This window comes from Urocampus carinirostris, chromosome 18, assembly GCF_059441175.1.
Source record: "Urocampus carinirostris isolate Australia breed hairy pipefish chromosome 18, RoL_Ucar_1.0, whole genome shotgun sequence".
NCBI lineage: Eukaryota > Metazoa > Chordata > Actinopteri > Syngnathiformes > Syngnathidae > Urocampus > Urocampus carinirostris.
The window spans coordinates 12,007,691-12,035,670 of NC_142366.1; the positions used below are offsets into that span (position 1 = coordinate 12,007,691).

At 38.8% G+C, this 27,980-nt stretch overlaps 1 protein-coding gene across 1 annotated transcript; it reads left to right on the plus strand.

Moving 5' to 3' along the window:
- The first annotated feature begins 47 nt into the window (after nt 1-47).
- Nucleotides 48-27,955, plus strand: ncapg2 (non-SMC condensin II complex, subunit G2). The gene is made up of 26 exons (XM_088322178.1): nt 48-397; nt 3,469-3,636; nt 3,699-3,813; nt 5,311-5,468; nt 8,297-8,431; nt 8,496-8,590; nt 9,082-9,238; nt 9,336-9,428; nt 9,507-9,623; nt 10,380-10,556; nt 11,147-11,299; nt 11,369-11,591; nt 11,663-11,760; nt 14,101-14,274; nt 15,073-15,143; nt 15,213-15,369; nt 15,441-15,611; nt 16,772-16,882; nt 16,956-17,105; nt 17,205-17,301; nt 18,347-18,543; nt 21,956-22,081; nt 22,331-22,434; nt 25,983-26,083; nt 26,167-26,257; nt 26,334-27,955. The coding sequence occupies exons 1-26, from the start codon at nt 320-322 to the stop codon at nt 26,392-26,394; spliced, it is 3,378 nt and encodes a 1,125-aa protein (XP_088178304.1). The 5' UTR covers nt 48-319; the 3' UTR covers nt 26,395-27,955.
- Nucleotides 27,956-27,980: the final 25 nt, after the last annotated feature.

Below are 27,980 nucleotides of genomic sequence, written 5' to 3' on the forward strand. Positions count from 1 at the left end.
ATTTTTACGTCACTGATGACGCTGTAATGCGGACGTTGTATGAATTTGCGCGGGTTGGCGGCGACTGTCATGGAGGAGCTCTCCCGTAAGACTTTACGAACGTGAGCGTTCTTTAGCCGATTATAGTCGTGCTACTAAATAATTTATGACTTAACTAACTTGTGTTCGGTGGATAGCTTGCTTTTATAAATAACTCGACAGCAGTGTTTACTTGGACTGTAAGGAAGCCTTAGTTTTCTCTCGCTTCTCATAACAACTCTTTCAGTGTACTCCGCCGCCCTTTTATGTCTATTTATTACTATTAATAACAATCGTCACCATGTCGAAGCGCAACGCATTCGTTCAAGCCGCCTGTAAAGAAAATGTGAGCGACTTCCTTCAATTCGTCCAGCTTCACGTAAGTACCGCGAACAATCGCCACAACGCGGTTCTTTATTCACGGTCTTGCTACTTCACTGATTTGCATTTTATTATGCACTCTGATTGGCTTAAATGTATCTTTTTCTCTCCCTAAAATAATTTAACTGTGCAGAAGTTATTTTGTTTTAAATGGTTACAATGTACTTGTTAAGGAAATGCTTGGCCTTGTATGTATTTCCTCATTGTTGAGGTTTTTGAATTTGTCCTTGCCCTTTGCCCTCATGAATGTTTTAGATCAGGGGATGGTGTAATAATTGTCTGTGGTTTGCAATAATCTGTGGTCTGTGCAGCCCTTTTAGACTCCTTTTGATTAAGGGCTTTACAAAGAAACATTACTTGACTTAACTTAAAAATGGTTTGTTTGTCAGATTCAGTGTATAATCGAGTAATCAATTGTATAATAATTGTTAAAAATGGATAATGGTTTCTACTTCACGCCTTGCCCATTTGGGCTCTAATCTGAATGGTCTCTGTCACTGGTAGCATACGACAACGACATCGTAGATTGATACTGCTGCTATTAGAGGTAAGATCGGGCCCAAAAAAAGCACCCGAGCCCGACGCAGGCCCGAGGGGTATTAAACCCGACCCGGACCGAGCCCGACTAATTAACTGGATTTGCTGGCCCGGCCCGAGGGGGCCCGAAATTACATATTTTATTTATAAGGAGGGGTGATTTATGATAACAAATTAAACTCTGCCTTTTGTTACAACATCTAGGCCTAAGTTAAATAAAACTGTATAAACATTTACATCTTTTATATTTCTGTGTCTGCACTGCAGATGTTACATTAAGCGACAATCTGTCATTGACGTTTTTTTTTTTTTTTGAGGTAGCGAAAACATTTAAGGGCGTCCGTCATTTTGACGACTTGATCATTGGGCCATAATCCACAGCAGCAGTAGTAGTACGTCCTTAAGATTTTAGCGCGGCACTATCATTGAGGGGGTGTTGACGTGTTGTGCCCTTTTCCGACTCCTATGAAAATCCCCCCCCCCCCCCCCCCCCTGATCGTATTCTATATAAAACGCTTATTAAAACAATAAAGCGAGCTAATTATAATAATTGGGAGATCCTAGTCTATATAACGTGTTTATTTAAACAATAAAGCGTGATTTTATTCTGCAAATTGCGTTTTTTAACGCGGATGAAAATGTCACCAACGTCAATGTACACTTCCGACAAAAGCGATCGTATTCTATATAAAACGCTTATTAAAACTCTTACCAGAGTGCGTTTTCCTCGTCAGTTCTCCTCTCTTGAGTTTATCCTTAACTTCTTGTTGGTCCGACTCCATATCGGGGATACCAGGCCAAAATCACGCGAATTTGCGGAGGGGAAGATTATTAAGAGGACAGCATTCACGTCACGTCACGTGCACAGAGCATGCTCTGGCTCCGTTAAAAGCAATTACAGCTCCTTCTCCGTTTTATCCAAATTATTTATTTTATAACAAGTATTCCTTGGTCTAGTATCCATACATAGTTTAAGTATATATTTGTAATGAACATATATTTATAATTATTAATTAATTTAAAAAAAAAAAAAAAAAAAAAAAAAAAAGCAGGACCGACCCGACCCGACCGTATGACTGACATTTCAGGCCCGACCCGGCCCGAAATTGCCTCGGGTTCGGGCTCGGGCCATGAATCTTAGCTCTAGCTGCTATACACTGGCAAATGTTATTCTCAAATAAGTGTTTATTTTTCAAGCGTATTGATAACACAAATTGCTTTTTTATTCTACATAGTCCATCTTGCTGTGAGTAAAAAAATACACCCCTTTTTTTGCAGCTTAAACAGTTTCATCAAACAAAATACATAATTAACCTACCAGTAATTGCGATTATGAGACCACTGCTGCAATTTTGATGCGATTTTCGATTCTAAAAGAAAAGTGCATTATCTGGTTTTTGTTTTTTTGTTTGAATGCTCAACCCTTGGATGCATGAACTACCAGAGAATTCACTCTTCCATTAGTGGGGATGAGATTACTCAGGGACAAAAATAAAAATACTGGCATAATGTCCTAAACATGTTTCACGAGGAATACCTGTAATTTGACAATATTACAACTTAGTTTTATTTTTCACAATTTTGAAGAAAAACAACCCTTGGGGTCATTTTGGTTCCAACTTTTGCAGCCAAGGTTTAATACCAGTGACATGGTTTAACCTCTTAAATTTCTGGCGAGCCGTCAGACTGTTAAGGAGCAAAGACGTGTCTGTATGACGTCACCAGTCACTGGTCCTTTTGGAGTTTCCAAATGGCCACTTTGGGAAGCACCTAGATATGCCATTAGAAAAATGTGCAAAATACTAATGTTTAGTTTTTTAGATTGTGATGTGGCTGCAAAAAAAATAATGAAAACAGGCAAGAATAAAACTTTCTATTTCTGTGTGTTGCAATTTATCATTACTCCCTGTGAGTAGCACTTGCAGAGATTATTTCAGCATAGGACAAAACTTCAGAAATATACTTTTCAAAGGAGATCAAAACCATCCTGCTACTCCAAACAGTTCAACAAAAGCATTCAATTTACTTTGGGTACGTTCTGGATTGGCATTTTAAGTGAATTTTACAGGATTGTAAATGGATTACACATAAGTAAACAGCGCACTCTTCTGGGAAGCGTCTATAAATCCTTGAAAAAACTCCAGCGACTTGTGATGACACAATCTCACTGTCACATTGCAATATTGATGAGTTCGGTTAATTGTGCAGTCCTTTTAAATGTATTCCCCTTTACTGCCTCTTAAGCACATGAAAAGAATAAAAATAAATTGTAATTTGCTGCAACCTACTGATAAGGATGAATGTTACAGTACTCTGCTGATCACTGGAAGAAAAGCAAAGAACGTGCACTCTGTACAATTGCATGCTTTTTTTTTGTAAAAATAAAATTTAGTGCAAAACATTAGTTGACAATCACTGTCTCCAAGAACAAAATTTATATAAATACCGATTTTAAATCCACCACAATTATATTATTGTTTTTAAGTAATTCAAATTCATTTTTTTACAATAAAATGGTTCGTTTTTTTCCAGATGGACCGAACGGAGCCGTTTGACATTGAGGAGGTGATGGAAGAAATGTCCAGAGATCAGCGTGAGGTCCTGTGGGACAAGCTGGCGTCTCTCCTTAGGGACGTCCTTTCTGAGGTGCCTCTGCAACGCTGGGAGGAGAATATGGATATCGATTCGTCTGTGGATCCTGTGAGTCATTCCTGGTGCAAAAACTCGGCAATGTGCTCAGCTCGTTTATCTCCACGCTTTAGAGACAATCCAAGGCCGTCGTGGCTGGTGTGACTCTGGTGGCCACCATATCTCTTAAACTCCTGCAAGACGGCGACACCTACAACAGGCTTCTTAATATTGCCCTCCAGTTGCACGGTTAGTGGACAAGCAGCATGTCAGATGGGCCCGGGGGTCTGGATCCAGTCGGGTTCTGGCATGTTGAATGATTTAATCCAGCCCGCTGTAAATTTCTGAGTATGTCAAAGAAATAAGTCTCTAGCTCATTTCTATCAAAAGTTATCAAAAATTATGAAAACAAATTCTCCTTCTCAGTGTTTGGCACTGACATGAGTTAATACCAGGAAATAAACATTCACAACTAGTTATCAGTCAGCCCACCGTTCCCAAAATGGCACTGCCACCAGAAAATAAAAGTGGTGGCCGAGTTTTTAAGAACAATGGATTAAGATTTATTTATAAGGCATGAAAGTCTCTCAGCTTCAGGAGAATCTCACCGTTTTTAAATAAAAAAGGGTGACCTACGTAAATTTTATAGATCCGGGGAGAAAATGTATTGAGGTGGGGAGAGCGGATTGAGAGATTTAATAGTTAGAATTGGAAGTATAAGATGGCGCGTTTGTATTATAATTAGTGTAGTTTACACAGAGATGAGTACTGTATTTATTTGTGTGTAACGCAGATTAGATTTTATCTCATCATCACGCTATTTTTATTCACGGTACCAGAGACGAATGTCAGAGAATGTAGAAAATGGAAAGTAGTCCTGAAAAATATAAACGCGAAATGGAAAAAACTCTTTGGGGTATCTGATGATGAATTGGACATTGAAAGTAAATTCATTGTAAATTTTATGTAGTTATTCATCCTAATTGTCAATAAATGATTTTAATCATGGCTGCATATATTTAACAAGGTTCGCCTCATTCATTTTTTAGTTTGAGCTGAGAAAATGTCATAGTTTTGTACAATTTTTTTTTTTTATCAAAAATTTGCGGTGCGCGATGTACACGTATAAAATGAAAATAGTATTTCCTCCTCACACTTCTCGCCATTTTAAGCCCTGACCCGTTTTCATGTCTGAAAAATGAAGCGGCAAATGAAGCGGCAAACTTGGTTCACCATTACCACTACAAAACGCTTACCAAAACAGCACTGCCAAAAACAAGAAGAGAAGTCCGAGTGCAGGGTTTTCCAGGAAAAATGGACTGAAAATTATTTACTTGGTGAAGTGAAAATTGATGCAAGCATTATTTTATTCATTCATTTGTTTGTTTTTGATGTTTGTGGTGAGTTGGTTAAGATGTAAAGCTACATTTACTCAACTGTTAAAATAAAAATAGTGATTACACATTAAATGTCAAACATAAAAATCTTTTTTTTCTATTGTTTGTGAATAAATGTGTTGTACTTAGAAAAAATCACTTATTATAAGTGACTATGCCAGTTCCCAAAAAGAAAGCAGAGGACAGCCTCAACGGTTATAGGCTTGTTACACTTACTCCTGTTATTATGAAGAGACTAGTTTCCCAACACATTAGGCAGGGCCTGTCTGCCACTCAATCTGGACCCCACCCGTTTGCCTGGATAAGCTGGGTGAATTGTATCTGATTGTCTCTTATTCTTCCCATCCAGACGTTTTGATTTCACTTCCCGTGACTGAGGCTCACGTGGTGCCCCACATTCACACGCTCTGCGAGGCCTGGTGGAAGAAAAACCTGCGGGACAAGGATAAGTTTGGTCTTACAGCTTTGGTCATTGCTTTGAAGAAAAGCTTCCTTTCAGTGCCACTGGTGAGTAGTCGAGGGTAATCTCTTTTACACGGATATTTACCATAGGGGACATCATTTTAGGTCGGGACTAGAATGGGTCAAATGGCTGCCACAGGTGTTTGGTAATACTGTTAATTTATCAAACATTCACCACCAGATGAGATACCGTAAATTCTGGACTACAGTATAGAGCGCACCTGATTATAGGCCGCACCCACCACATTTTAAGAGGATAACCACTTTTGTACTTACACAAGCCGCACTTGTACATAAGCCGCACGCGCCCACATGTAACACAATCACAAAAGTAACCCAAACCCGTCTTCAAGTCCCGCGATTGTTACTGAATATAAAGTACACAGTCCAGAAACCACAGCCGGCAAAATGAACGGAAAATAATACTGGTACTTAAGGTTTGATGCAGACCTGCAAAGTCCGGGTCCTGTTGAAAGTAATCCAAGGAAAAAAAGTCTATATTTCCAAAGGTAAGGGTGGGAAAAAATATATCCACTATCCACTGCGTCCAAAAACACGTCTCACCTTCACTCCACTTCCCGTCAGCCCCCGTTGTTTTCGCCCCTTCTTTTTAATTCGCCCGTGGAAAACATATCAGAATAAGTCTCTAAAATAAATACATTACAAAAATATACAGTTGCAAATACATATTATACATGGTTACACATATTTACAAAGAAAGACGGTACACCGAGAGAGTTTTCAAAGCTTTAATAATAATATAATAATAATAATAATACAACTTTCATCCCAAACCGTGACTGTGACAGGTAGCAACATGCTACTAGCAACACGCTCGCAAGCCAGTAAACGGGTCTGTTAAAAAAATATACCGTACGTGTAAAAATCACAGTAGACCATCCTCATCTTCCTCCTTATAACTGACGCCATCAAAATCATCTTCCTCAGGATCGGAAAGAAACTTTGTTGTATAGATGTCGTCCCACGCTCCCTTATTCCAAAACACACTAGCAACACGCTCGCAAAGTAAAGTTTACGTGCAATAGCTCTGTTTCCTTCTTTATCGGATTGCTCGATTGCTTTTAGCTTGAAAGCAGCGTCATGTGCCATTCTTTTTGCAATTTGCATGATGAGGGTAAGTTTACGCTAATTTAATTTGTGCAAAAGCTAAGAAGTTGCAGTCTTCCTTGGCGCAGATATTCCAGCGGTCTAAATCTTACCTTTTGTACTCGAGCGCCGCTGGCGGCCGTTGGAAAAATTACATAAATTGGCCGCATCACTGAATAAGCCGCAGGGTTGAACGTTTGGGGAAAAAAGTAGTGGCTTATAGTCCGGAATTTACGGTAGATGTTTTAAAGCTGAATCCAATAATGTATTTTGGCATAAAATTACAGTAGACCCGCCCCCAAGATTCCGTGAGCCCACTTTACGACGTTTTCACTTTACAGTGTGGAATGATATTATTCTTTCATAGTTGGTTCCGAGAGGTCGAAAGGCATTAGCTAATTACCTTCTGTTTCTATCCCCGCTATATGCAGTGTTCTCGTTTGCCCGCGTCTTTCGTCCTAGACGCATCATTTTTGCTGGGGACGCATGCATAGTGTCAAATCAACGTGCGTCCCTGGGACGCAACTTTTTTGACACAAAATTGTCACTATTACCCGATTACTTTTTTTTTTTTTTTTAACAAAGATTTACCGCACTCCAAACTTTTCGTCAGGCAGTTCCGCCATTGTTGTTTTGGTCTCGCGGTTCGAGTTTTTGTCTGCCTGCCGATCTTGGCAAACGAGATCTCGTTGCTTCGAGATTACGCCATTGTTGTGGTGGTTGTCGTCGAGGGAAGGTGAAGGATAAGTATGCCTCTGAAAAAACTGTTTTTATTAGGTGAAAATCAACACAAAATTGGTCATTTCTTTAGTGTCAGTAATAAGTCAAAACATAATGCAGAAAGTGATAACAACGGCAATAATAATTCCGGCACGCAAAAACGGCGGAGAAATTCTTCAGAAGATCGCTCAAGCAATTAAAACACGTGTGTTGAAGCGAACGATTCGACGAAAGAAAATAAACAAAAGAAAACTCCTAGCAAGAAAAGGACTTTTCTGCCAAAATGGACTAAATTATATTCCCGGTTATGCTATGAGGAGGATGATATTGGGACTGGACCTTGAGAAGGCATTACAACTGTGTCAGGACAGCAAACCACGAAGAATATATGAACTGAAAAATCCGAAGTGATAACTGCTTTGTATTACCAATTAACTGTGATCATTAAAACTGCATGAATATAAAGACTAATATTTCAGCAATATTATTTTGTATAATGTACAATATTTTTGTGAACTAAAAAACCTAAAGTGATAACTGCTTTGTATTGCCAATCAACTGTGATGATTAAGAGATTAATATAATTATTTCAGCAATAATGTTTTGTATAATGTACAATATTGTTGTGAACAGAAAAATATTGAAGTGATAACTGATTTTTATTACCAATAAACGGTGATGATTAAAACTGCATGAAAATATATACTTTATGTCGCCGATTTACAATTTCAACCTCGATAACACTACATTTTGGGGACCCATAGATCTCTGTTGGGACCCATAGATTTTTGACCATGCGAGTCCCCGCGACCCATCACTTTTCAGAGGTAAAATGAACACTGTATATGGCAATTTTACTTTGAGATCTCCACCTTAGAATGGATTAATGTCGTACCCCAGGGTCTACTCTACTGATTGCTTATTATTTCATAAAACTAATTCCAGCACACCCTAATAAAGATCATTGACAATTTACTAAAATGGCATTCAAGTTTAGATGCTGGATTACAGCAAAACACATTTGTAATATTCAACATCTGTTTCAGAATACGGCGCTCCAACGTTTGTGGACCCTCCACGATGTGCTCTCCAGTGTGGACTATTCGTCTGAGGAGGGCGAGAAGCTGCGTGACAAGCTGGCGCAATGCTTTATGCGTCCTTCTTTCATCAGGAACGATGATGTGAGCATCAATTGCCTCAATTTCAACGGGACAAGACTAATGGTGTGTTTGTGCGTCATCACAGAGCAAGAGGTTCTTGGTGTTTCTCTTCAGCTGGCATGTCGACTTCATCCCCATCATCCACGGCACGATCAAAAATCAACTGCAGTTCTTTAAGAAGTGAGAGGCTACTCCCTAATTTCTCTCATTAGAAATATAGTTAATTCCACATATTTCTGATCAGATGTACAGATAACATTTCATTTACTGAAAGTTCAATTACAGGTATTTGGATTTTGTCTGTCTTCATGTGTTTTCCCTCTTGTCCACCACGGGGCTCATCCTATCCTGTTTAAATTATGCAGCAAAACTTTGCACTTTGACAATTGTCTGTACTGGTGTCTCACTACTTGTGAAGTTGACGAGCAGATGACACTTTTGTCGTCCTAGAATTCACTGTTGTAGTTGCGATCCATTATCTACAGTTGACTATTGCTAAGAGCGGGGTCCGGCAGATTGTTTCTTTTCCTTCCTGGATGAAACATGCAATTGTGGCCTGCCTAAAATAAACTGCACAGTTTTGGACGCGATCCTTTAATAATACAATATTAGACAAAATAGTTTTACCTGTTTTTGAGAAATGGAATTTGGACGTCATTTCTCTGTGAAAGGGAAATCATCAAGCACATTGCGGAGATCTACTACCGCGCCTGGAAAAGGGCCAGCGGCAACACACTGGAGAAAATTGAAAGCGAGTGTATTCAGGACTTGATGAAGTGCGCCATCCTGATACACAGGTCATCACCTGCCCTCCCCAATATCCAACAGGTAAGGCCTCAAATATTTGAATACTGTTTTCAATGCAATAGGTTTTAAGGCACTAAGTATCCAAAATTGTTTTTCGTCTGTCTTGCCTTCCTTGCAGATTATCTTCTATTTCCACGATAAAAAAATCTCCCTCCGTGTGGAAAAGATGCTCAGTGTGCTCTACAAGCCCATTCTTTGGAAGTATCTCCACGTGTGTACTCCTCATCGTTTTATACTCTTTTAGTTGTTTTTATCTTTTCAATGTCTACGTTTTGTCTTATGTCTGCAGGTACCTAATTTTGAGGTGCGCACCAACGCCACCGTGCTGTTGACTGACGCCTTCCCCATTTTCGATCCAGATCAGGAAATCGAGCCTGCCGTTCAAAAACAGCTGGACTTACTCATGGTTGACAAATTTTGTTTCCTTTTGGTTTTGATTTTGAGACCATTCAAGACTAAAGTATTGTTTAGAAACACCCTACACATACCAGAATAACAACTTGCGATTACTTACAAATTAACATCCTACAAGTCTTTTATCATTAATTTCAAACATTGTTCTAATTTTTTTCTGTAGGGTGGTATTTTTTCTTTGCTCAAGGCTGATTGAGAAATTCTCAGCAAAGATTCTTGTTAGAAAGTTAAAGAATATACTCTATATAGTAAACTAATAATCTACTAATACCACTTTTTTTCCACCGGCAGATCTGTTTAACTTTTTTTTTTTTTTTTTTTTTTTTTTTTTGGGGGGGACACGGGACAAAAACTAAGACAAATAATCAGGAAAAAGAAAACCATGTGTACACATTCAGCTGTACACTAAAATAATATAATACATATGCATGAGCCTAAAGGGAGTAGCCTGAATTGTATGATTTGTACATTTCGAGAAATAAGAAAAATAACCTTTTCCATTAATTTTAAATATTATTATCTGTTTTGCCGAATATTATTTTTAAAGTTGAAAGTGCAACAAAATAAATCCTTTAACTATCTGCCAATATTAGATTATGTTGCTATTTTTAATGATTAGCTGTCTGAGTGTACTTGATTTACTTATAGTTGTTTAACACATTAAATAATTGCACTAAAATATAAATAAAATAACACAATAAAGTACCAAAATATTTACTAATCTGTCAGGTGATCATTACTGTTTAAGGTCCTGCTGTTTGACAAAAACCCGTGTGTGCGCTGCAACGCCATCCAAGGTGTCGGCAAGATCCTGGCGAGACGCTGGGTGTTGCTGCCGTCGGACGTTATTGTGGATTTCCTGACAAAATTCACCGAACTAGCCAGCGACTCCATCTCCGATGATGTCCGCTGCACTGTCTTTACGGTGGGATTTCTTCTAAAATACAGTGCCGTTAAAAAGTATTTTCCCTCTGGTGTTTTTTGTATATTTATCACTCAAAAATTTCTGATCATAAAACCACTTTTAATTTCACACAAAACAGAAACAAAATGAAGGTTCTGGAGTGGCTAAGTCAAAGTCTGGATTTGAATCTGATTAAGATGCTGTGGCGTGACTAAACATGCAGATTATGCTAGAAAATCCCCTAATATGGCAGATTTGGAATAATTTTACAAAGAAGAGTGGGACAAAATTACCAATGATTGTAAACGTTTGATTTTTGTTATCGCTGGTGCCCCAACTTGCTATTAGTTTCAGGGGGCAAATACTTTTTCACATAGTGCTGGATAAGTTTTGATTCTTTTTTGTGCCTTAATAAATTGAATCAAAATTTCAAAGCTGTATTTTGTATTTCCTTGGTTTGTCTATGTGATATTAAAATGGGTTTGATGATTTTAAACTGTGTGAGTTATAAATAAGCAAAACCACAAATTGGGAAGTGTGAAAAACGTTTTCATGGCACTGTACGCCTTTCTTGGATCCAGGCTTATTAATCCATATGCATGTGTTTTCAGTCTCTGTGCATATTGTTGGACAATGTCCGCAGCCATCCTGTGCTAAAGAAGATAGTGCCCAAGTTCAAAAATAGCCTCCACGACAAATCAGAGAAAGTCCGTGTTGCATTTGTTGAAATGCTCCTCAAGCTCAAGGCGGTCCGCGCTGCCAAGGTATGCAGAAACGCCTCGAGCCAATACGATCAAGTTCCCCCCCATTATTATTTCTTCACCCCTCCACAGTTCTGGGACGTATGCAGCCTGGAACACTTGGTGGGCCGTCTGGCCATCGACACTGCGCACGTGTTCAAGCGCCTTTCCAAACTGCTCTTCGACTCTTTCTACCCCACTAACGCTACTGATTTGGAGTGCTGCAACCGCTGTGTCTCCCTCATCCTCATGAACCCGGAAGCGGCCCGGAGGTTCTACTTGTTCTCCCACAAGCATGCCGCCCCCGCAAATATAGGTACAATTTAAACCCAATGTTGTGTCTCTTAAGCTATGTGAAAGGAACTTCTGATGTATGCTTGTAACCAGTGAAGTTGATGTTGGCCATCCGCCGGGTCCTGAATTCAACCTTACCGACCAATAAGGATAGCGCACTACCCAACAATGGCAACAAGGAAAACAGTATGGTAAGAAAAACGGATCACATTTTAAAAACGGCTTATTTTTTGTCTTTGATTATAAATCCAATCTAATTGTCCTACTCCTTCTGGAAACTTAACTGTCATGCAACAAAAACAAACCCAAAAAAAGGCTGCTGGAACTCTTATTAGTATTTTGACAAAAATAATATACATATATGTGTGTGTGTATGTACTGTATGTACAGACGCTGCCCTACTTACGAACGAGATACGTTCTGGCGGATCGTTCGTAAGTTGAATTTGTTAGTAAGTTGCTTCAGTGCTCTATTTTGTATGGAATGTATGTTTAAGGATAACATGAGTATGTTTAAGGCTTGTATAAGTAACATGCATTGTTTTGTACTAAAAAAACATTTCATAAAACAATATACTCTATAAAGTCAAGTTTAACTTACTTTTGGAAGATGAGCTTCAAGAGTTAGGCGACTTCCTAATGGTAGAAAGTGGCAGAAATTCAACCAGTGATCCAACCATTTTTTTCAGCCTCATCAAGCTTTCTTATTCCACTTTCATTTAAAAAAAAAAAAACAACTCACCACCTTACACCAACCATATTGAATGGATGAACGAGATATAAAACAATAAAAATGTCAAAGTTCTTAGCGTGCTTGATGCAGTACATGTAGTACTCTATGTTTACACGCGAGCTAGTAAGAGGAAACTTTTTATTTATTTATTTATTTTTGGGTGGATGCTGGATGACCCCTCACATCGGTGGCAGTAGGAAGAGTCACTACTGTACTGTCCTGTACTCTGGAAAAGGTGCACACAATACAAATTCTAACTCACAGGAATGTCCGGAAACTTTTGACATCTCGAAGAAAATGTTCGTATCTGCCGTTATACGGAAGTTGAATGGTTGTGAGTAGGGGAGCGTCTGTATATAGATTTATGTTAGTGTGTGTATACTATATATATATATATATATATATATATATATATATATATATATATATACAACCCCTAGCAAAATGCATGGAATCATCAGTCTTGGACAAGTACTCCGACATTTTATTCTGTAGTACAAACTCAGATACAATGCATAAAAAAGAATAAAGTTTTTCAAAAATGCAACCCTTTGGCATTTAGAAACACGAAAAGAAATGAATAAAATAATCTTTGTGTTAGTCAGAGAATGCCACTTTTATAGACCAAGCACAGGGAAAAAAATATGGAATCACTCCATTATGAGGGAAAAATATGGAATCATGAACAGACAAATAACAATCAAAACATATCACTTGGATTTAGTTTCACCATCTTTGGGCTTTCATGACAGTTTGCAGTCTCTGGAGAATGGACTTGATGAGTGACGAACAGTATTCTTCATCAATCTGGTGCCAACTCTCTTTGATTGTAGTCGACAGATCATCTTTGCAGGTCGGAGCCTTGCCTTGCTGTGGACTTTTTTTTTTTTTTCAATTTCCACCATACGTTTTCAATTGGGTTGAGATCTGGGCTATTTGCAGGCCATGGCATTGACTGGATGCATCTTTCTCCAAGGACTGCTTTCCCAGTTTTTGCTCTGTGGCATGATGCATTGTCATCTTGGAAAATTGAAGGAATAAGAAAGCTGTCCAAAATCTCATTGTAAACTTGTGTATTTATTTCAGATATGACCACAGCCATTTCCCCAGTGCCTTTGCCTGACATGCAGACCCATATCATTAAGACTGGGAATTTTGATGTTTTTTTTCGTCAGTCCTTTTTGTAAATCTCACTGGCACCAAACAAAAGCTCTAGCACCATCACCTTGTCCAATACAGATTTGTGACTCATCACTGAAGTTACCTTCTTCCAGCAGTTTTTTACGATCCCGTCTTTTGTCTCAAGAGACATCTCTTTTGTTGGAGCACGAGTCTTGCCAATCCACTTAGTCCAGCAGAAGCCCTCCAAGGTGTGATATTTGCACTGTTTTTAACTGCTGACAACGAGCAGACTTGATCTAAGCCAGGTGCCCAATTAAGGAAAGGAAAATGAATGGGTGTGTCTTTATTTTCTACTCAAAATGCACAGATTCCAATTTTTTTCCCTCAGAATTGAGTGATTCCTTATTTATTTCCCTGCACTTTCTCTATAAAAGTAACATTTACTGCCCATTTCAATGTTTTTTTTCTTAATTTCCTTTAGTGTTTCTCAATGCCAATATGAAGCACTTTGGAATTACCTTACGATTGTTTCTTGTTTGTGATCTGAGTTTTTTTTTTACAGAATAAAATGTCTAAAGATGAGTGCTTGCCCAAGACTGGTGATTCCATGCTTTATACTAGGAGTTGTTTGTTATTTATGTACCTTTAAATTTGAATGTCCTTGTTTTTTTTCTCAGCCTCAGGGCACTGCTCCAGTGGTACTGGAGCAGGGCGTGGCAGTCGGTCTCCTGGAAATAGTGGCCATCCTGTGGACGACCATAGACAGGACCCTCCAGCAGAACCAAGAGACCCAGCAGTACTTGCATGTCAAATTTGGTCAAGTGATGAGCAAATACTTCAGCAATTTTACAGTACGTAGCACTTTGAAATTGTTTTTGTTTTGGTTTTTACTATCTGCTTTTTAGCAAAGCTGTTCAGTGCAGAACACATTTGTTGAGAGGAATGGCAGATTAGGGAGTGCTTTGAGAGATCTGGCCTAAAAAAAAGATCTAGCCCGACCCGAGCCATGGGTATAAAAGCTGTACCGATAAACTTGATTCGAGGGACTGGGTCCAAAGTAAACCTGAAGCTGCACTTCTGCATTGAAGTACGCGCTGCGCCTAAGTGCAGCGTTAAAGCACGTGCAGCGCAGATATGTGTTTCTCAAGTAAGAATACTGTTACTTTAGAATAATATTCCTCAAGTAGAAGTTAAAAATCATCTAAATAATTACGTACTTGAGCAAAAGTGCCCTGAGAGAGAAGCCCGTCCCGACTTGATGTTCGACATTTGATGTCCAGACCCAGCCAGGTTCGGGCCCAAGATCTTACCTCTACTTGAAAGGCACGTCATGCTTGTCCCTATTTTTTTTTTTTAATTATTATTATTATTATTATTATTTTGTTAGTGTAGCATGAAAATAGTGAAAGTAAAAAAAAGCCTGCTTCAAGTCAAAGTACAAGTCCAAACACTATCCCAAACCCTAAAAAAAAATTAAAAGTTTAGTCAAGTGCACACGCATCATGAAAGAACTGACTTAGGCTGCAATGATGACGACAAGCCTGGAGATAGCGGTAGCGAGTAAAATATTTTCCATATTCCGTACAGCTCCTTTAATGATACTAAATAAACTATGTGTAGATCTGAGATGACTGTTATTTACCTTTCAGGACCAGAGATGTCAAGCGGCCCTGATCCAAATTGCTTCCTTAATTCCAGCCAACTATGTGGCAACATTTAGGTAAGTAACTCCGACAAGTACATCTGTTTTCCTCTTGGACCAACATTTTGTGACAATATCTTGGACCAGTTACAGCGTGTTGTCCCGTCTGAGTAAGATTGAAACTGGAGCCCCGCCCGAGGCGTACGGACCTCTGCTGGACTGCTTGTGTGGTTGGGACAAGATCTCTGGTGTACTGGAGCTCATCATCGACTGGCTCTCCGAAGTTTTGCCCGAGAAGTCGGGGGTCAGTAGTTCTGTTTGTGTTTGTCTCGTCATGGGAAGGGTAGCTCTCAATTGATTTTTATCGGCAAGAAGAAGTCAACTCTCAAGCGCAAGGTGACAATCCAGGAGAAGACTACACCTAAGCCGGACCTGGCGCTGACCTACTTGGATTACCTGCTCATTCAACCGTCTGCACGCAGCAAAGTCCTGGCTCTTAGTGAGGGCCCACTCAAGCGTCTTTACAGAATTCTAGGGAATTGGAAGGTGTGTTGCAATCATACAGTGGTACCTCTTTATAGGAGCACCTCTAAACACAGGAATTTGAATATACGAGTTCTATTTGCAACAAAAATCTTGCTCACTTTTCAAAGAAACATCCAGGTCAAGAGAAAGCCTGGATGCTACCACTAGGGTCTGCTCACCGCCAAGATCATCTGGTTCCAGTTTCGCATGCAATCTACTACAGTCGAAAACAATTGTGATTTTTAAATTTGTGTGTTTGTTAATTTAAAGTTATAGTAACTAAGTGTACAGTAAGTGATTTTATGTATCATTAACAGTCTCTCGATCTCATACCTGTCAACCTCAGCCAATTGCGTTCCGTATTATTGGTTGCAGATCCCCTTATTATGCTGTAATAAACCTTGTATTTACAACAGGACACCTATTTACTCTCAGCAAGACAAATCATCTAGAATACCGCAACAATATCAGCAAGCTATGATGATGTCGTCTGCTACCAGTTACCAAGACGATTTGAATTTGAGCTGAAATGGGCAAGATAAGATTGGTCTTTTAATAAATTGATTTTTCCATTAGAAAGTTGTTATACGGCGCACACAATTTGAAATGATCAAAAAACATGAAATACAGGAAAATGTGTAGGTTGACAGGTATGCAATTTCAGTTACTCCTTGCAACGGATCAATTAGTGTTCGTGCTGGAGTGCATGTACATTCTTGAAACTATTGCCATGTTTCCTGGCAGTCTGACTTAATAGATCGCACATTAATTCAAGAAAAATGAATAAGGTCTGCTTAGAAATGACCCTGACATGCCTGCTCTGGTGGTTTTGCTCTGCAATTACATATGTGACGGCAGCTGGCATTTGTATGGCATCGTCATGTGAAGTATCATCGCCCCCTACAAGTTGTGCTCAACAGAACAGATGAAGGGAGCAGGATGCCGCGAATTGCGAAACTGGAAAATTGGCTTTGAAAGTGCTTACATTTCTTTAATATGGCAATGAAGGTGTACGAACCCTGACTTGGTTTTTGCTCGTATCAGGAAAAACTTGTACACGAGCTACGAGCACGATCCTGGAACAAATTAAGCTCGTATGAAGAGGTACCACTGCATTTTGATGAATATAATAATGTGCGGTGTGTAATTATAAGAACATTTTCCTCTGGTAATATCGACAGTCGCTGCTTCACGCCCACTTCAGATCTCACTCAACCAGTACAGCTCCAACAGACCTGGCCCTCAAGGCATTAACTTTCCACAGCCGCCTCAGTGTGCACCTGCAACACGACGTAAGTCTCGTTCCAGTGTTGTGACTATTAAAAGAAAAGACATATTTTGTAACTAAACAGTTACCTTCTTTAGCTATCGGAAAGCCGCGAGTATCTGCAGTCTCTGGATGTCACGGCATTGTGGGTTGAGGAGAGTGTGCTTCCATTTCTGAGAGACGGTCATCAGGGCGATGCAGACGAAGAGATGGAACTTTTGTTGGAGTTAGCAGTTGAGATAACCAAGGTGAGCACCAGTCATGTGTCAATGAAGACTGGATAAATGTCAGACTGTACCTAAGTGAAAACTTGAATCAGGGAAGTGACGTTTGTGTTCATCTGACAGATCTTCCTCACGATGTGCAAAGATGTAGTGCTTTGTTTGGACGACGACTCCTTCAATACTCACGCTCTGCGCATCTGCTCACTTGTTGTGCTTTCAGGTAAAATAATTATATTTACTTTGTGCTTTCAAAGCTTTAACTCTCAGGTAAGTCTTAAAGTCAGGAGTTTAAGCATTAACTGTAAGTTTTAACTTGCGTCTAAAAGCAACTTTAAGACTTAAAGTAGTCAGCATGTCTTGAAAGTTTAGCTCTGCGTAAGGAGTTAAAGCATGTACTATAAGGTTAAAGCTTTAGAGTTGTGTGAGCACATTTAGAAGGTTTTAGCTCAGAGCGCGTGGACTGTTACACCACATTATGCTGCCCACAGCGCTGCGCCTGGATTCTACTAGGTCGTTTCCACTTCCTGGGCAGCCCTAAAGTGGATGTCCCTCCATCTGTGCTGCCACCTAGCACTTTTGCCAGGTTCTAAAGCGTTGTAGCTCGGCGTTGGCTTCTCCGTGAGGTTTCTTGGATTCCTCGTGAAAATGCTATTATTAGTCATTCCGTGCTTGAACTACAGCCTCTGGCGGTTTGTAAGAACGAAATAGAACTAAAGTTACAAAACCAACTACAGTTCTCTGAGTCCCATACAACCGCCAGAGCATCTTGTCGCTCGGAATTCTCGTGTTCACGTGAGAAGACTCTCACCTGTAATGAGACTGGAATTTATAGACATTTCTAATGAGACAAGTGCGATGGAGTTATTAATTTTTGGTATGCATTTTTCGAACTGCGCATAGGTGAAATTCTGTGCTTGAAGCACCACCTGTGGCGGCCTACGGGACACATAGAACCGTAGTTGCATTCGTAATCTTCTTTTTAACTCAACTATTATAGCGGCTTTAACGCTTTAAGTCAGTAGTTCATGTGTCTTTAAACATTAAATTTTGAGTTAAAGCTTCCATGTTGATAACCTCGAGTTTATGCTTTTTTTTGTTAAAAGCTTTATGACTTAAACATCACCAGCAGTGTTTATTTTCCTTACCACAGAGGAAAAATTGTTAGACTGAAGCATATATTGTAACAGCATTATAGATTTACTTGAGGAGTTAAAGCGTCTTTTTGAAACTTTAACTCTCTCCCTTTCTGTCTCCATGCGTTGCAGAAATGGGCCATTTGTGCATACCTGAGATATTGCTGTCTCTGAAGGAGTTAGCTTCCACTTACTCCCTCGTCAAAAACAAACCGGCTGACCAGCAAGATGCTGCTACCGCGTGCCTGGCTGCGGTAGCGAAGATATTCCAAAATATAATTGAAGTATTGGCTCGCCGACTTAAAAAAGACCCAGAAGCGGGGAAACAGGTTGGCATTTTTGTTTGTGACTTAATTCAACATCATGCACCGTGTCTGTTGTTTCTGAATTACAGGGTTCGTATGGGTGTTATAAATCCCTTAAAGGCTTGAATTTTAATGTTCGTTTTCAAGGATTCAAATCGTTTTAAAATTTTAGGTGAAGTGCTTGTAAATGCTTGAAATTGTTGCCATGTTTTTCAACACGTTTGCTTAAGGATTAGCCCGACAGTGCCCTCTAGCGGCTTAGTTTTGCCATTGCATTTCTTCTTTGTGATTTACAGTTGGCATTATTTTGTATGACATTGTCCTTTAAAGCGTCGTCGCGTCCAATGGGACATCTGTATGACACGCCTAACTTTGGCACAATGAAATGAAAATCTCATTTTAAAGTCAAAAAGCGTGACCTATGTCAGTGTTTTTCAACCATTGTGCCTGGGTACACTAGTGTGCCGTGAGACCTTGCCTAATGTGCCGCAGGAAATTACCCAATTTTGCATTTACCATTAAAAGCAGGCCATTGTTCGGTACCTTTGCTTTCTTATATTGATCAGTGGAGTAACTGTAACGCTCTTTCATATTAGTAGGTGGCAGCAGAATACAATTTTTCTTTTTCTAAACTATTTATGGGCTCATTAGGAAGTGCAGACAAATATATTCACCTACTCATTTTTTCTTTTTTTTTTTTACATGAAGTGGTACAAATGTTTTTCAGACTCCTAATTATTGTGTGTGGGATATATGTATAGAAGCCCGGCCCTCAGGTACAGAACCTTCACATCTGCAAAACTTTGGCTGAACAAACAACAGTTTGTTACTTTCGACTGGATTTATAATGTAAAAGTCCAGTAAAGTTCTCATTAAACTTTATAGAAAATTATATTTTTGAAAACGTTTCATTTTCATCTCCAAAGGCCTCCTTTAACATCAAGTGGTTAAAAATTGTTTTAGTTTTTTCTATAAAAGTAAAATAAAAATCTTGTACGTAAAAAGCAACAGCGAATTTTAAGAACTATTCATTCAAAACTAAATACTGTTAAGACATAGTAGACAGTTCTCAATATTGCTGGCAGACAATTTCAGAAGATTTTAACTTGTTTTTCTGGAATAAACAGGATACAAATATAGTGGGACTTAAATAACAGGTTGAATATTTTATAAACAAAATGGAAAGACAATTTTTGTTTTGTACTTAGGTAATTAGGAGCTCAACCTCAAAATGAGATCAAGTTTATTGATCTAATCATCCTTTTTTTCTTATATACTGATCATCTGCTCACGAGATAGTACAAGGACATTTCATAACTTATCAGTTTGATAGAGCTGTTTAAGATTGCTCTGCAACGAACAAAGTAGATAAAGGAAAATCTTGCATACACTTTCGCTGATTTTAATTATTTTCTTATTTATTATTTACTAAATAAGAACGTAACAAAATGTTTCGATTCACAGCAGATTATTTTTGCTCATTTTAAGTATATTTCTCATTATTCTCAAAAAATAAGATGCGGATGTAGTAAAACTAGAAAAACAAAAATGGTTGGAAAACACTGACCTACGTGAACAGTATTGATCAGAAAATAACATGTTTTGAGGTGGGGAGGGGGGCATTGGCAAGTCAAGTCATGTTTATTTATATAGCTCTTAATCACAAAGAGTCTCAAAGGGCTGCACAAACCACCGATTATTGCAAACCACAGACTATTATTACACCATCCCCTGATTGTAAGATTTCCCAGAGCGAGTTGGGCATTTGAGGAAGTGTGTTTGAATTAAAACCAGTGTAGTTCGCGTGGGCAGGAGTACCGTATTTATTCATGTGTAATGCGCAATATATTTTATCTTATCACACTATTTTATTCACGGTACCAGAGACGAATGTAGAGATCGGTGAAAACAAAGTCGTCCTGAAAAATATAAATTGAAAAAAGTACGCTAAAAAGTTGTTTCCTTTATTGTATCTGATGATGAAGAGCTTTGAAGGACGTGAAATAAATACATTGTAAGTTATATGTTAGTTGTGTGTTCATAGTTTTCAAAAGATTATTTGAAACATGGCCGCATACAGACACTGCCCTACTTACGAACAAGATCGTTCGTAAGTTAAATTTGTTCGTAAGTTGCTCCAGTGCTATATTTTGTATGGAACCTTTATTGTTTTGAAACTGAAAAATAAACGTTTAATAAAATAATATGCTCTATGTTACAAAGCCGGATGAATGATAAAGCAGAGTACTGAAAAAACGAAGTTACACACTATTCTGTGGTCTATAAAGCCCTTTGAGACTCCTCGTGAATAAGTGCTATACAAATAAACATGACTTGACTATAAAGATAAATTAAGTTAAGTTTAACTTACTTTTGGAAGAGTTAGGCAACTTCCTACATCGTAAAAAGTGGACGAAAAAAAGCGATTAAAAACATTTTCCCAACCGCAACAAGCTTTATTTCACTTTCATTTCAAAAGAAACAGCTAGCCTGTTTGTACCAACTATTTTGAATGGATGCACGAGATATTAAACAATAAAAATGTCAAAGTTCTTCGCGTGCTAGAGATGCAGTGCAGTGTGTTTACACACGAACTAGGAAGTAGGAGCCGGATTTCTTCTTCAGGGTGGATGCTGGGTGACCTCTCACAGCGCCACACGCTGGTAACGGCGAGAAGAAGCACCACCATTGTCCTAACCCTATGTCCTCTACTCTGAAATAGGGGCACACAATACAAAATCTAACTTGCAGCAATGTACGGATATTTTTCGACACCCCGAAAAGAATGTTCGGATCCATCGTTTTGCGAAAGTCGAATGGTCGTAAGTAGGGGATCGTCTGTATTTTCAACGTTTGTCACCTTCAGTGCTTAGTGTGAGCTGAGTAGAAGTCAAACTAAATTTTGCACTAATTTTTAATCAAAAATTAGGGCTGCTGGTTATAAACAAATAAAGTATTTTCTCCACGCCCTTCTTATCTTTTTAAGTTTTGACCCATGTTCATATGTGCAATTGGTGCAAGGATTACGTATCAATTATGGACATTTATTAAAATGAAGATCACCTTTCTCTCAAACAAATATACAGTATTCGCAATTTACTCAAGATCTAAAAATCATGTCTTAAAAAATGTATATGCAAGATTAAAAATCGCATATCTATTTGTGACACTGCGGAATACATGAGTCACACTGGATTTTTTTTCTCTTAGTGATACTGGTGAAATTGGAAAATTGGCTCTAAATGTCCTTAAAAAGTTCTTGAATTTGGACATGAAAAAGGTGTACGAACCCTTGAATTAAACGAATTGCAATATGATTTTTCTTTGAGAGTATGTATAAAAACATTGGACCCCTTTTATAGCGAACATATAATTAATGTCTTTATATGGACCTGTCTGATTTTCTTGCTGTTTTTTATCATTATTTTTTTTTTAGCTGTGTGAGTCTACCTCAAGTGGCCTCGCTGACTTCCTGCAAGTGGCTCAAGCACATAACCTCAACTGGGTCTTTGATACCCTTTTTGCTATTTTCATTGTGGAGACCAGATACACCTTGCAAAAGGTGAGCAGAGCATTTTGACTCATTTAAAAGTGAAGAATTTCTGATATGAAAAGTAAACTATATTTTATTATGTCAGTCTTTGATTTCAACTGATCAATTATTATGCCTGGTGGTTAAGGGATCCATGAACCATGATTGGGTATTGCCACTAGTTAGGTTGTTCGATAGCTTTTTGGGTCATAATGTATTGTTTGATTAATGGAAAAAGATGATGATCACATCCTTTTTCCACATCTCCTACCCCTATAGATTACACACCCCCAAGAGGTGATGATTCCTGAGACTGCAAAGGACTTGCCTACACTGTCGAGGTTCCTCATATTGCTCATTCTCAAGTCGGCGCCAGTCACCCGGTAGGAAACTATTTAAGATATCAACCTTTTTTGGGGAAAATATTGCATCAATATTGCACACAAAAAAAAACTTCACTGTAAATGAGTTTTTTTTTAAATGTGCTCCATTACATCAGAGTTTCTCAGGTGGTCTGACTTGAGGACCCACCATTCAACCTTAATGAACAAGTTGCGACCCAAATTAACAAAAAAAAATTATCTTCTCAATTTTGTCAAATGAAGGTATTGTGCAGTTTAAAGCAGAGTATAGAGATATATTGTAGATACATATTTGCACCTTTTTTCAAAAAACAATATGACCTCAAAAACGATTCCCAAGTACAGTATATACAGGGTTCCTGCAGGTCCTTGAAAAGTATCAAAAGGCATTGAATTAATTTTATTTTTCGAAATAAGGCTTGATTGGAATTAAAATGTCTTAAATCCGATTTTGAAAAGTCTTTAAAATGTGGGCACATTAATAAGATTTTTATGAGTTTGAACTAAAAAGATTTAGTAACATTTATCAATTGTCTTTATTAGTAATTCACCGATTTACTGTAGTGGCAACATGGCGTGACCACACTAAGGGAACTATCAAAATGGTGATGTGGTTTCAGTCATGCGCAAGTCTTTTGTCTACCCACAATACACATAGCCACTTGGGACAGACATTTACGAGTTTGGACCATGTAAAAGGGGACATTTAATGAGAAGTGACTGTCCGACAAATGTTTTTTGCCATGGCTAAAAGCTGTGCCAGGTAATGCCACGAAGCAATATGTATTGTGTGCAAGAAATATATACCAGTTTTTGTTTTAATAGGTTTTTTTTGTCAACTTGGTCTTAAATTTGATTTCAAAAGGCATTCAAAAATCTTAAAATGTCTTGAATTTCACTTGCTTTAAGCTGTAGGAACCCTGATGTACTTCATACAAGCCTTTATCGCATATAAACAACCCAAGCGGCGCTGCCACGAGCGGCTGCTTTTTCCAGCGGCTGCCCTATTGTTTCTTTGTCTGCTCCTATCTTTGGTGTTTTTTCTTCCCGTTTTGACAACTACACTATGGATTACTTCTATCCTATGGACATTGGTTTTAGCGCACGAAAATGCGTTTATTCAAGGAATCAATTTCCTTGCCCTGAAGAATTCTCGTGCCGGCGTGATGAAGGGGCCTATCGTAGAAGAAGAGCCGGAGCTAGCTAAGCGACTAGCGGCGTTATAAGTCTTCGGTACCACCCGTAATCATGGTAAATGCGAACTCACGACCAAATAAGTTCGAGTGCTGGTGGAAAACATCGAAGCGCACAGGGAGCGCAGTTGCTGGGTTTTGCGGAAACGTGGCTCACGTTTAGCATTCCGGACGCTAACGTGTAGCCACCCGGAGCTACCCGGAGCTATCCGGAGCTATCCGGCTTCAACGCTGCTATACAGAGACACGAAAGCCGGGGGGAATCGGAGAGGAGGCGGACTTGCTAACACAAGGTGGTGTATCCCTGGATTTTCACAAAGAAAAGATTTCCATCTGCCGCAGGGATGTCGAACTTTTGGACTAGCGTGACGTCATCCACTCCGCTACAAGCACCCCTAGGGCATCATGTTAATCTGTAAATAAACAACGGGGTAGACTGCTGGAAGTGTGAATTTCTCTACGGGGATGAATAAAGTATCTATCTATCTATCTATCTATCCTATAGCTGTTTTAAAATAGCCACATACTAAATGAATTTCTTACCCAAAATACTACTAATATCATTAACTTTCTTGGGACGCATTATTATGGGCAAAAAAAAAAAAAAAAACATCAAAATAAAATTAGATGTCCTTCTTAAACGTGTCCTTCAAAACAACGATTGACTAAACGGTAAGAAGAAATAGAGCAGATATTTATTTCTTCTACTGTGCAATTGACCCTTTGTTAATTCTTCTTAGCATTATTTTGCCAGGGCAAAGTCCTGCGGCCCATTAAGAACGGGTCCACAACCCACTTTAGGTCCCGACCCACCAGTTGAAAAACACTTCTTTACATTATTTCATAGGTTCTCACAAAAGTCCAAGGTTCGTCTCTCCAAAGGCTTTTTCTTTTTGAAGAAGTCTATTTTTTCATCACAACAAGAAACACAACTGCAATAAAACATACTTTGGACTTTTTTTTCCCCAAACAAGTGCATATGCAAAACAATTGGACCTCACAGAAATGCGGGGTGAAGGATTCTCAAAGAGCCCTACTTTTTAAAGAGAATTTCTCATGTCACAGTAAAAATGTCTAAAAAAATAATAATAACGGAAACGTTTATTCTGGAGTGCCACAACTCATCTCCTAACCAGTGTTCACTACGTTGTTATCAGTGACTATGAAGACGGTTGTAGTTAGTTTGAGTCTAAGTTTTAACACAGTTTAACCCTGACTTAAATATGCATTATTTCTTGAAAGCCATCCCTACTTCCATTATCTGCACCGCTTATCCTCAGTAGGTTCGCGGGAGTGCTGGAGCCCATCCCAGCCATCCTCGGGCAGTAGGCAGGGGACACCCTGAACTGGTTGCCAGTCAGTCGCAGGGAACACTCAGACAATTCAATCGCTCGTTCACACCTAGGGACAATTTAGACCAGCAAATTAACCTGACATGCATGGTTTTGTAATGTGAGAGGAAACCCACGTAAGCACGGGGAGAAGATGCAAACTCCAAACAGGAAGGTTAGATCTCATTAACTCAGAACTGTGCCGCACACATGCTAACCACTGCACTGCCATGATGCCCATTTCTTGAAATCATGCAGCTTATTGCTCATGCTCTGACTCAGTAGTTGTACTTACTCGAGTATTGTAGCTCTTTAATGGAGCCAAAGCATTGAAGTTGCTTTAAGTGAAGAGTTAACGTTGCTTGAATTCCTCCTTGCTTGAATTAAAGCGGCTTTAGAGCTTTGACCGCGTTAAAGGAGCTTTAGAATTTTGGAATGAGTAAGGGCGGCTTTGACTGATAAGAAGCAGTTTTAATGTTTCTACTAATTAGTTCTTTATACTACTATTTATTATTATAATTATAAAACATAATTCTGGTTATGGATGTAAATGGTCTACATTTAAATAGCGCTTTTCAAGTAGATGAAGATCTCCCAAAGCGCTTTACAATGTCCTTCACACTTACCCATTCACACACACTGATAGCAGTGTCAACTACCTACTAGGGATTCAGTGTCTTGCTCAAGGACACTTTGACTTGTAACACAGAGGAACTGGGAACCGAACCTGCGACGTCTTGATCCCAAGACGAGTGTTTTACCTTTACCTGAGCTACTGGCGCCCCAAGATAATTCAGACTTAAATTATTATCAGATCAAATTTTGACTTTTCAAAAAAGAAAAAAAAAAACTTGACCACGTGCAATATTATCTTTAAAAAAAAAAACTTATTTTTTACCCTAAAAAACATTTTCTTCATTGTTCCCAGACAAAATAGTTTTGATTTGTACAAACATTTGAGTGATGTTGCTAACTATATTCTAAAGAAATAAATTGATCAATATAAACTTGAATTCATATAACGGAGCTTGTGTGTTGCGTTTAGGGCCTTTTTGTCCGAGGTTCTGGCCTCGCTGGATTCGGAAGCTTTCGGCACTCTTATTGAGCTGGCCTCTGTCGTGCACCTCCTAGCGGTCCTGCGACACAGTAAGTCCAAATTGTCCTAAAAGAAAATACCATGCCATTTATTATTGTTGGTTAATATCACTGAGATATTTCACTTTTTACAGCGGGAGAGATTAACGCAAGCTTGAAAAGAGCTGCCGTTTGCGTGGCGAGGCAATTACAAGCGCACGCGGACACGGAAGGAGATGTCCAAAAGTAGCCTCACGATAAATGAGAGTAAATTATGAAATAATGCTGCGTTTATTAAACAAACGTGTTTTTCTTATTACAGGGCCATATTCCAGTCTTCTGTGACAACGCTGAATGAAATGTCGACCCAAGGAGAGGAGTGAATCGAGAAAAAAAGCAACGTCGAGTTACTCTATTTCTTTGAGCTGTTAAAAGCATGTATATAAAATGACATTATCCAGTAGATAATTTCTTTGGCGTATTAAAAACATGACAAATTTAATGTGTATTCCTTAATGCACTAGTTCTCAACTGGTCCGACTTCAGGACCCACCATTCCACCCAAATCAAGAAATAATTTGCACTACAAGTACTGTACTGCTCACATATAAGCAACCTCCTAAAACTGCTTTAAAATGGCCACATACTAAATTATGTTCAAAGTATTAATAAAGCGTGTACAAAGACGTCACTATCTTTTTAACTATTTCATTAGTAAACAGCAATATACTGATATAAAGCTAAATATATCACATTTCGAAACCAATTTCTCTACCTTTCAGCAGCGCTCGAATGGTCGACACTCGCACACCATTTTTATATTTCCGTTTCTTTGACTTAATCATTATTACTTTATCACTAGCTGTCTTGGGACCATTATTATATATATATATATATATATATATATATATATATATAGCACAGCCATATCCCCCTAGTGGGAGGTGGCTAGAGTCATTTCTGACTTTTTGGGAGATTGATTCAGAGGAGGGGATTCCCAGCCCCCTCGCTCAACCCAACTGAGGTGTTGGGAGTCATTAGGTGACCAAACCCCCCAATTCCAACCCATAATGCTGAACGCCAAGCAGGGAGGCAACGGGTACCAATGTTTAAGTCTTAGGTATGACTCGGCCGAGGCTTGAACCACAACCTCCCAGTCTCGGGGCGGGCGCCATACCCCCAAGGCCACCGAGCTTATTATGGGTAGAAAAAAGGAAAAAAACTAAATCACAAAAGATATGGTCCCTATCAATCGTGCCATTTGAATAAACCGGTTGAAGACATCAAGCAGGCCATTGTTGCCATCTACTGTTAGGGAGTATAATTGACCCCCAATCTTTTGGGTCCTAACCCACCAGTTGAGAAAGACTGCTTTAATGAATAACATACTGTATATATTTTACAACTTTATTTCTACCTATAATAAACAGGCTTTTATATTTTGAAATTAAGGCGCCACCATATGATTTTTATTTTTCTGTTACTCTTGATTTTCACTATGTGGTTTAATTTGAATTGTGAGCATTTCTGTTTGCATTGACTTGATAACTACAGTATTTGTATTTACTTACCATTTGTATTTATTTGTATTTACTATTTTAGTGTACTTTAAACCATCGGAGTTCAGTAATGAATCTCATGTAGTTTAAGTCTATATAAGATGCATACTCATCAAATACATTAGCGACCATGTACACGTTTAAGCATCTATTTCCACACCTTTTTTAATGAAGTGATTAAAGCTTATTACTTTGTACCTACTTCTGTCATACTTACAAATTTGAATCACCTGTGCCTGCTCATTTGGCGCCAACCGTTGAGGGTTCTTATTGGCTCCCTGTCACTATTTGAACCCAGTCCTGTCAATCCCCTGTTGTCAGTCGTCTGCGAACCTCAGTGTATACTAGGCAAGCCTTTTTCGACCCTGATTCCCACCTGTCCCGTTTTTGCTCCCGTCTGTCTCCGGCTA